This window comes from Branchiostoma lanceolatum, chromosome 2, assembly GCF_035083965.1.
Source record: "Branchiostoma lanceolatum isolate klBraLanc5 chromosome 2, klBraLanc5.hap2, whole genome shotgun sequence".
Lineage (NCBI taxonomy): Eukaryota > Metazoa > Chordata > Leptocardii > Amphioxiformes > Branchiostomatidae > Branchiostoma > Branchiostoma lanceolatum.
In genome coordinates, this window is record NC_089723.1 from 9,954,560 (window position 1) to 9,965,298 (window position 10,739).

At 40.5% G+C, this 10,739-nt stretch overlaps 1 protein-coding gene across 5 annotated transcripts in view; it reads left to right on the forward strand.

Annotated features, from left to right (window-relative positions):
• The window catches only part of LOC136427407 (fibrillin-2-like), a 108,316-nt gene extending 97,640 nt beyond the window's left edge, over positions 1–10,676 (forward strand). For 3 of the 5 annotated variants that reach the window (XM_066416235.1, XM_066416232.1, XM_066416233.1), the window contains exons 61-69: positions 86–139; positions 581–706; positions 2,311–2,430; positions 4,967–5,083; positions 5,766–5,912; positions 6,718–6,837; positions 7,677–7,799; positions 8,207–8,315; positions 8,728–10,676. In XM_066416235.1, coding sequence (XP_066272332.1) covers positions 86–139; positions 581–706; positions 2,311–2,430; positions 4,967–5,083; positions 5,766–5,912; positions 6,718–6,837; positions 7,677–7,799; positions 8,207–8,315; positions 8,728–9,379 — 1,568 coding nt within the window. In that variant the 3' untranslated portion in view covers positions 9,380–10,676. The remainder of the gene's footprint in view (positions 1–85; positions 140–580; positions 707–2,310; positions 2,431–4,966; positions 5,084–5,765; positions 5,913–6,717; positions 6,838–7,676; positions 7,800–8,206; positions 8,316–8,727) is intronic. The other 2 variants (XM_066416237.1, XM_066416236.1) reach the window with 1 other exon arrangement.
• Positions 10,677–10,739: the final 63 nt, after the last annotated feature.

A 10,739-nucleotide genomic window follows, 5' to 3' on the forward strand; every position in this document is an offset into this window, starting at 1 on the left:
TATGAGCCTGTTCATTTGTTACTCTACTACATGTATTTCTAAATCAAACAGCAGACCATTTTTGTTTTTCTCCATGCTGTTTCAGTTGACTTCAGCAACACCTGCCCACATGGTCCTGGCTTCACCCCCGATGGTCAAGGTGAAGTTTACATTGTTTCTACAACACTTGTACAGTTGTGTATGCTAAATATTGTTGAAATAGAATAAAGAGACAGTTTGTAATGTATTATAATGTTGTACTGGATTAAAGATGCACAGTCAGCCTCATTCTACAACAAAAATGACTCATTTAATTATAAGTTAGTACACATTGAGGTTGTAATGAATGAATGAAGACCTTAATTGCACATTTCTGCCAACTTGGCTAAGTACAGGTCACAACAAAACAAATTTTAAAGAACAAGTACAATTCACAGATACAAAAAGAATATGACTATCTTTAGATAAATTCTACTTCTCCTCGCTTTTCGGTTATAGTAGATATAAAAGAACAGATATGTATGACAGGAACTATAGCCGTTTCGTGTCATAATTGAGATACCAGTAGCACTTTCTTAACACTTCTCTTTCCTCATTTCAGACATTAATGAGTGTAAGGTCCGACCAAACCTGTGTGAGAATGGTGAATGTGTCAACACCCTGGGGTCCTACAAGTGCATGTGTGAAGAGGGCTACGTAGAGGACTACAGCGGTCAAAAATGTATAGGTTAGTAACTTACTCATCTGTCAACTTCTCGAAATAAAATATTGTCAGACAGTTTTTTGGTTGGATATTTGGAGTTGCTTTTTACACAACCAGGAATCTCACCTGCTGACGTTTCAGTGTCTGTCAGACACCTTCTTCAGAGCTTCTGACTGGAGTTCTGCTTCTCTCCGCTATAAGAAGCCGATCTAGGTTGCGCTTTTGCGGCGAGAAGGTAATCCCAAATGGAGCTTGTATCCCCCCTCGTCTCGGTTCATCACTGGTGTCAGTTTTTTGGTGTCAAAATGAATTATGTCCTGCATCATGATCAGATCCTTTGAGTGTCAACAAATCATTCTTACCAATAATTGAATTTACTGTCACAATTCCCTTAGTTTGTTTCACAACTATGTAGTGATTATTTTCTGCAAGCAGATCCATGTAGTTAAGGTGGTCTTCTAGTACTACATTAAAGGCATCCAGAGCATTTTATGAGGCTTGAAACTTGAATAAAAAACTCCAATTTCTAGTCACTCCTACACATAGTAAGTTTCAATAACACTATACCATTACACATCGACATTAAAGGAGCAAAGATACGATGTCGTTGTGTGGTAAGAACTGATAGAAAATTCAAGCCCTAATGGACTGATCCTGACTGTCCATTACAATTAGCGGTTCGACGAATGAGAGAGTGACTGCATGTCCGTCAAATATTTGCGTCTTTATGTTTTGATTATTTGCATTTCTACGTTTTGACGGAGGTGGGTGGGGCTATGGTATCGGTCTATTTAAACTAGGCACGTGAAACTAAAAGATCACCATGTAGCTTTTTTTTGTGCCGCCTTTGAGCACTTTTGATAAGAAATCCGCTCGCTAATGTAACAGTGGTAAACAGTGGCATCAATTTCATAAAGATTACAGCAACTAGAATATTTCCAGTTTTCAAGCCTCATAAAATGCTCTGGGTGCCTTTAAGATAAACAATAGTTGTTGTTAAGTGCACAAGGTGTTTTGACTTTCATTGTATCCCTCATGCAAATGCATTTGTCATCTTTATATACAACTGAACAAGTTTTTTAAAAAGTAACAGACATTTCATTTGCCATCCAGCGTCTTTTTTCAGTGATCGAAAATGAATCAATGTTTTTTATCACCAAAGAAAGATGCTTGTTAATCATTTTTGATCGTTGAAGAAAGATGGTATTTGAAATGTCTGTTATTTCTCATAAACTTGTTCAGTTGTACAGATAGAATTAGAAATATCAAGACTGGAGGGTCTACGCCGAGAGCAGACAAACCTGACGTGACCTAGCTACGCATGTCTGTAGCCGCTATGCATCAGTTCCTGATGCTCACGAATGATTGATTGATTGATTGATTGATTGATCAAGAAAATGTTGTATTTGATTCATATTGCTGAGTCTTAATCATAGTCTGTTCGTTCGTTTGAAGGCATCCCCATTTGAGATGAAGCATGATGCCTTTTCAAGTAGCTAGTGGTAGACTAAGTGCAATGTGGCTATTGCGTTTTTGGCCAAGCACACCGGGTCACCCCTGCTCTTCTCAATAAGTGTGTTGGGTTCTTTTACATGCAGAGTCTGTAACATTGTGCATTCTCCACACAGATATTGATGAATGTGAGGAGGAGAAGCCTTGTTCCTTCACCTGTAAGAACACAGAGGGCAGCTATCTGTGCACCTGTCCCAAGGGCTACATCCTGAATGCAGATGGCAAGACTTGTCAAGGTTAGCAAATGACTTTCTTGGGCCAACATGTATGACCTACTTCCCAAGTGTGCCCTTTGTCATTTAATGTTGGCCTACCTATTCCATGACATTGTTTTTTTTTACACTATGACTGGGTAGTCGTCTCTCTGTTGATCCGTTCCCTTAAGAAAAGTCAGTTGGGCAAAATGAATGTCATGTGGAAATGGGAAAGTTTACGTTAAAGGTGAAACTGTAGTCACACACTTAATACCTTCAATAGGTATCTTTTAGGGTACATTGAACCCAGAACCACTTATTTTTAACATCAGTTTCATTACCTCTTGAAATGCAGGTAGTGTAATCAGTTGATGTGTTAATCTGTTGTGATGTGTGTCTGCAGTTCTTCAATTTGCATCCAGGCCTCGAAATAGTGGGTGCATGTGCAACTGTGTGCACCCAAAATTGAAGCTGTGCACCTAATTATTGATTGTGGGTGCATTGGTGCACCTAGATATTTTTGTACTCTATAGGGTAACGGTTCTTTTGTACAGTAGCAGACAGAATATTTCTGAAATGTCAGTATCAGGAAAAGCAGTATACGCTCGTTCTCAATGAAATGTGCAAAATAGCGATTTTTAGGGTCTAAAAATTGATCAGCTCATTTTCCAAGCAAACCTACCTCATTTTTTAGCTGAACATCTCCTTTCATGATCCCCAAAATATTACAGCTAATTTATCACGGGAAGTTGACGAAAATTTCTAAGCTTTGATTAGATGTCCTTGGAGTTCACCAATATTTTTGCGGAAAAAATGTTGAACATCAGTAACAAGATACTTCAATTTTGGAGCTTCCATGTCGTGACATTGCCTTCAAAACCTATAGTTGAGGAGTCAGTATCTCTGGTAAAACGTCTGTCAAATTTAGTGCCGGCGTGCTGACGATTGCTGTATGACTGTTTCATTCAGGATTAATATTGTCTGGATTTGTCTTTCCATTTCGACTTGTTTGAGATATCTAACAGAGACGGAATCAGATAGTTCTTGCAAAACGTTCGATCCTCCGTTGATCCGAATAATTTAACTCTTACAACATCTATAAAATATTCAATGTTGCGAACAAATACTGCTTAGGAGCAGTAAAGCATTTGGAACGGAGAGGGAATCGCGGAAAAACGGTAACGGAGATTACATACTTTCGCCAAAAGGCGTGTTCACCAGACCAAGCACATTATTGACCAGACCAAGGACATATAATGTCCTTGACCAGACGTAAGTCGCCAAGTTGTAATTGATCGACTTCTGATTTCTTTTCTTCTTCAAACATATCAAAGGCTATAGATTACTTATTGTCTTGAGGTTTCAAAAGAATTCAACTTTGGAAACAAAATCTGGAAGAAAGAGTAGAAAATTGGAATATGATAACCCTACAGGGGGTTTCTCTCAGTTGAATCTATACTTTTCTATTCTAGTTCAAACGCTTTTGCCTTATGGTGCACAACTACAAAAAAGTTCTGCGCCAGGTTATGTATTTTCCGCAACAGATGTAATCTCCGTTACTGGTAACGGAGCTTACTACAGTAAAACTGCTGCTTTTCCTTCAAAGGGATTTCCGTTTTTGCGTTCCATCTTTTATTATTAAAAGTACGTATGTACGGGCATTTAGAAAATGGGCAGCGTTCCTACACCATGCCTTGTTAACAACACATAGAGCATCAAACAATGGTAACGGAGATTACATCCATTACTGTACTGTCATTTGTTCGAGGAGGTGGTCCACAACTGATAGCAAACAGTTCTTATTTGTTCCTTTTAAAAGCCACAAAAGCTTTAAGTCGTCATAAAAACGACAGGTTGGCACCTTATATGTGGCATATCTTAATGTTAGGAACGTCTTACTTCAAACGGTAACGGAGCTTACCGTTTTGGGCGACGGGCATAAACCGCCTTGCACAGCGTACAAGAACAGTGACGGGAGCGATCTGACGTGATTTGTCGGAGGGCCTCAGTAGCTGGATTCACCAGTTAACCGGTCAAACTCTGGACTGAATTGTTACATTCTCGGCTGCTTTTTAAATTTTGCATGTCTCCGCAGGCGACAGCCGTTTTTTGTGACTCTTTAGGCCACTCATTGCCATAACGTTTTCGAAGTCAAAATCCATAAGTAATTTTGAGGTACATTTTTCGTGAAACATGATATGTGTTGTGGGAAAGTGAATAAAGCATCGATGGTGCCCTTAATTTGGCTCACATCAAGTCGTAAAGGCTGGCGACAGCAATTTGTACATTCAAATGAGAACGAGCGTATAACCTTTTGTTGTACTTTATGTGATGTATTGCTTGGTTGAAATTTGAAATCTGGATAGAATTACAGATTTAAGTTCTTAAGAGAGGCAGTAGCGTCAAACTTATGTTTTGCTGACATTCAACTTTGTTCTATGTGGTGCACCCGGATTTTATTCTGTGCACCTAATTTTTTGGGTTGGGTGCACCAGTGCACCTATTTCCAAAAAAGAATTTCGAGCCCTGTTTGCATCTGAATGCCCATACCTTGGCTGTGTTTGTGTAATATCCACAGATCTTGATGAGTGTGACGCCAAGGGAGATAACTGTCAGTACATCTGTGTGAACCTGGTGGGAGGGTTCACCTGCCAGTGCCCACCTGGCTTCAACCAGATTCATCTCACCTGTGTGGGTAAGGGGCAACTTCTAACTTTCCTACATTCTACTGAAGTCAAGAAAAAAACACCCTCCTTAAAGCACTGGACGCCTATCGCTCGATTCGTCGTTGGATTGCTCGCGTAGGGGCCCTGCTCTTCAGCAACGGTAGACACGGTTGTGGCGTCGCTGAAGAGCACGGCCCCTACGTGAGCGAACCAACGACGAATCGAGCGATAGGGGTCCTGCTTATTAAGGAGGGTGGACAAAAATAGCATCATTACAGTTAAGCATTCACATTGGAAGTTGGATTAACTAAAAGGTGCTGGCTGCCAGTGATGTTCAAGTACAATAATTGCAAGATCCAGTGAAATGTAACACAATGTAAGGTGCTACTTAAGACTTTTACCACCGTGACGGTGACAAGAAAAAAGATAACATTTGAGCATTGACAATAGATGTTGGATCAACTGAATGGTGCTGGCTGATCCAGTTAAACACGTAATCTTAATGATTAATATGTGAAATGGATATTGCCATCTAATGAGCGGCTATACTGTTTTTTTTCCATTACCAGTAGGAGTTGATTAAAGTGAGACACAGATGTGAAATGGAAGAAGAAGAAACCCAGAGTGTATTTCACCTCTATCCCACCATCGGGACACATTGTAACTAAATGCCATACCTATATTTGATACTCTGCTTTATCCCACCTGCAGATGTGAACGAGTGTAACTCCCAGGCAGGTCTGTGTGGAGTAAACGGGCAGTGCCAGAACATGGAGGGCTCGTACGAGTGCCAGTGTTCACAGGGCTTCAGTATCGACCCAGACACACAACAATGTCAGGGTATGTCCGTGCCAGCAAGTGAGTAAGACTAACTGCATGAGTCGCAGTGCTTTCCCGTTTTGCATAACACCCACATGCACACACACACATGTCTTGGTTGTTTTTGTTACTGAGAATATACTTTCCTTACGTTTTTGTGTTTCCTTTTTATTTCAACCCCGCTGAGTGTATGTTAATGATGCACAAGGGAAAAGTACTAAATATTGTTGCTGTGTCATGTTTTGTGTCCTATAAGAACAGTGAAAAACTTTTTGGGACAACTTAATTCTATCAGTATGAGGCTTTGTGCAAGATGCAAACAACACTTGTCAATAAGAGTACAATACACTTGCTATGGCCTGTGGAAAAATTAATTTGTGGAACATTATGACTCACTGACAGGCATTTTAGACTTTCAGTTCAAAATTTCGAAAACATTCCTGTCCCACATGTGCACAGTGACTGTTTTACAATGTCATGTTATAACATTTGTACAATCATGTTTTCAGTATGTGTATCTGCTTCCTGGATAAACAGAAGCCTATTAATGTGTTGTGTTAAATGTCTAACTTGTAATGAACCCTGCAACTACATGTATTTTGTTGCACTGACATTGGGCAGAATTCCAATCCTTGTGTTCCAACATTGGTCTTTACATCTGTTCAGAGCAACACCCATTGTGCGTTTGTTACATAACATATCAGGTGGTGTAAATAACAACTGCTCCAACACTCCAACAAGGGGAGGACAGAAGGTCCACGGGGTGTTAATATGTAGTACTACATCCTTTTGGCCTTCTCTTCCCTTGGAATATCGTGGATGACCGTAAACCTGTCTGTTTCAGATGTGAACGAGTGTGGCGGCAACCACAGGTGCCAGTCTGGGTGCCAGAACACTGTGGGCGGTTTCCGCTGCGGCTGTCCTCCTGGATTTGTTCAGCACTACTACTGGAACCAGTGTGTTGGTAAGAATGTTTACCTTTCTGATTAGTTTGGGAATACCATTCCTCCATTTTGGTCTCTAGGTGCTCATACTGAATGCCAGGAAGCCCTAGCTTTACAAAACTGTTTTTAGATATAAATCTGTACTGAAAATGTCACAAGAGCTTTTAGATAAAGGAACACATCCAAAATGGAATAGTCCATAGTAGTACTGCGGACCATTACTGTACCGTAAAAATTGATTAGGTACAGGTCCAAAATACCAGATCATGAAGTACCGGTACTGTACCGATATAGATTTACACCAAGTACATGTATATGCTTATTTTGACTGATCTCCTGATCTCATATGCGTCACCAAACGTGACCAAAGTGATACCTTGGAACAGCATACAATGTAACTAATATGCAACAGATCATTCAGGCCGGCCCAGGAGTTTTGATAGCAAGGCCAAGGGAGTTTGGCAGTAGGAAACCTAGTTATGGTCTTTAGATACTGACAAATTGAAAACAGTTTATTTGTGTTTCTGACATTAGTGAAGAAGTTCAGAAGAACACATGTTAGTTTTTCAAATTGTTCAGGTACAGGTACTGTAGGTCCGGACCTGTACCTAAACCTTTTACCGGTACCTGATGTAACATTCAAGTACGCAGCACTAGTCCATAGTCCTTAGTACAAGGAGAACAAAGACACTCTGAGACTCTCTTTTTCTTCTAGACTTGGAGTAGAGCAACATGAACACCACCTGCCTCTCTATGTACAATACTAACCAAACAGTTGAATACAAAGTATAGCAGCATCTACAGTCTCTGCCTGTGTCATTCAACTGTAATAACATCCTGTGAAATTGTTTTATTCCAGATGACAACGAGTGTGTGAATGGGAACACCTGCGGAGGAGCCACCTGTTACAACACTGTGGGCAGCTTCAAGTGTGCCTGTCCATCTGGCTACAACTTTGACCAGTCGTCAGGAGGCTGTAGAGGTCAGTGGCAGGCCATCCATAAGACAAATTCTTGTGCCATAGACTTAAAACACCATATATATGTATGCACAAGCAAGACTTTTTATACTGAATTTGCAGTCACCATAACTTGCATGCAGCAACATGTGTTTATTTTGGTAGTCAAGCTCAATAAGGCTTCTTTTGTATACAATCAGCGCGAGCCGTAGGGAAGCCACATTGCACAATTACTAGTAGCGTTCGACCGCTTTACCTTTAATACATTGTGTGGAGGTTTGCTGTAATGATACCATCACCGGTTAACATGATGGTTGGTATTTCTAAGTTTCGTATGTACAAGAATACAACTCCAATTAAAGCAGTTGTTTCAGTAGCTTTCGGGAATCCTCTTTGTTGATACTTGTTTTCTTTTGCCTTGCACACTGTAGATGTGAACGAGTGTGGTTCTCCCAGCAACCCCTGCTCCTTTGGCTGCTCCAACACTGATGGAGGGTACAGCTGTGCCTGTCCACAGGGGTACTTCCGCATCGGACAGGGGTGAGGTTTACTTCAATATGGTCTAAGAAATTGGCTGTAAATAGCATGCAAGTTATAACGAGATCTACCTTCCACCGAAAAATCAGAAGACCACAGCATGTCAAGGACCAACGATTTGAAAACTGGAATTTATGCCCAAAATCGACATTGACCATTGGGTCCACAACACCTGACCACTTACCAAATACCTTTGCAATCCTGCTAGAGGTTCTTAAGTTACTGCACCGGACACGCCTGTACACAGAGTAAAAACTATACCTCCCATTTTCATGGAAGTTCATTACATTGCATGCATGTATATTTACCAGCATTGGATATTGTCATGTGTGAAAAAATGAAAATACAGTCAAACCTGCCCAGGCAACCTTGTAATGTTATGCCTTAGATTTACTGGTCAAACCCTGTTTTTCAGGCATTGCGTGTCCACTCTTGGGATCGGGCCTGTTGGTGGGCCTGGAAAGAGCATAGGCAGCAATTCAAACTCAAACTCCGAGAATTGCTATGAGTGCAACCTCAACAACGTGGAGCGTCAGAGAAGAAAGAGAGCCGTCAACGGCTCGGAAGAGATTTTTGTTGATGATGGAGATGATAGTGAGGAAGCTACAGATTCCCCCGACACTGAGGAGCCCGACAAGAACATGATCATCGAATCTCAGCCTGCCATGGACGTGAACAATGTGGACACCAACAAAGATGCTCTGCTGGAAGAGGCCGAGACCAAAAAGGTTGTGGATGGCGTCCATACTCCCATCGCACTCCGTGTCAAGCTGCACAACGCCCACCCGAAGAGGAGATTGTTGAAGATCCAGCCTGCTTTAGACTACCTGGTAGGACGGGCCCATTACAAGATTGTGGATGGGAACAATGAAGGGCTGTTCACGATAGTGGAGGGTCGCAAAGTCAGCTCCTTGCAGTTTGCCAGGGAGGTGGATACGTCAGGGGTTTACAACCTACAGATCGCAGAGTACATCGAGGGCCAAACGAAAGAGGAGAACGAAGCTGTAGAGGAGTTGGAACGTGAAAAACCTTTGTTCATGAGGGTCACAGTACTCATCCTGCAATAATGTACATGTTCACATAGTAGGGCATCTATTTCTGGGCCACATGTAAATCCTTTTGGTTGGCGGACTAGAAAATGAACATCTTTTTCTACCCTATCTTGCCAAAGCCTATCATTCTCATCATGGGGGTTTGTAATTTTGAAATAAAGCATTGATATGAGAACAAAGTGTTCAACGTCCAAAATATACAATGTATATGTTTTTTTTTACTGAGAATGCTGGGCTGTATTGGCTGGTGTCAGATGTGTCCAGAAGAAATGCAGTACCAGTCATACAAAATTCCTGGACTAAACCTTTGATATATTTACTTTACTTTATTCCAGTCCTTTTGTACACTGCTAAAAAAAGATTTTAAAAAAAAGACAAAAATATGCAATTTTTTGTACTCTCTTAAAGGCATAAAATGTTAACGTATTTTATAAGCCAACAAACTGAGTTTGTACTACCAGGTGAATTAGTTATTCTTGTATTGTTGACCTAGCTAATAGCAATGAGTTTTGAGGGAATTAAGAGGAAAGAACTATCATAATGATATACCTTCTTTGGTGATTCATGTACATGTAGCCTACATGATAAAGAACATTGTGCATCATACCATTGTGTACAAAGCTATGATCATTATCCTGTTTAATTCCACCATTTAAGGCCAGTGTTCCAACAAGATTTAACTGGCCAGTTTTTTTACTGAATATACAATCACGTAGCTTGTCTATGATATATGTTTAAATACGCTGCTAAGTGTTGTCAGTAGGATGGTAGGGCCTTGAATCACGCAATTATGTTACATTTATTTGCACATCTGGCTTTTGAGGTATAAAACCTAACAAATGTTTGAAAACGTTCCTTTTCAAAGTTTGTAACAATCCTCTATAGATGCTATTTGTATGTACGCAAAGAAGGGAGCTTACAAACTATAACCAACTGTATAAGTTGAATGAAAACCTTTTTGAATGTTATTATATAGTCTTTACAAGTCAACTTTCCCTTGTCATATCGACATTCACTTGACCATTCTATGACACTCATAGAAAGATGCTTTAATCATGAAGTGGAAAGAAGTCTTTGTAGGCTCGCCTTAAACATTCACACAATCTATCATGGTGCTATTCACACCCTCCGGAATGAAGTTGTAGATAGTAGTCAGAGGCAGGCAGATTGATTCAAATGCTCTGTTTGGTGGACCAAGAAAATGTTGTTTTTGAGTGCACTTTTGTGAGGGGGCAGCTGGATGTCTAAAGGTTTCCAAGAATAGTCATTCCGTAAGCACTTTGAATAAAGATGTATGCAATTTCTGCCTTCAGATGCTTTGTTGCATTGCTTGCCTGAGTTTCCTGGGTGTTTCACTGAAGAGCCTATTATAGAT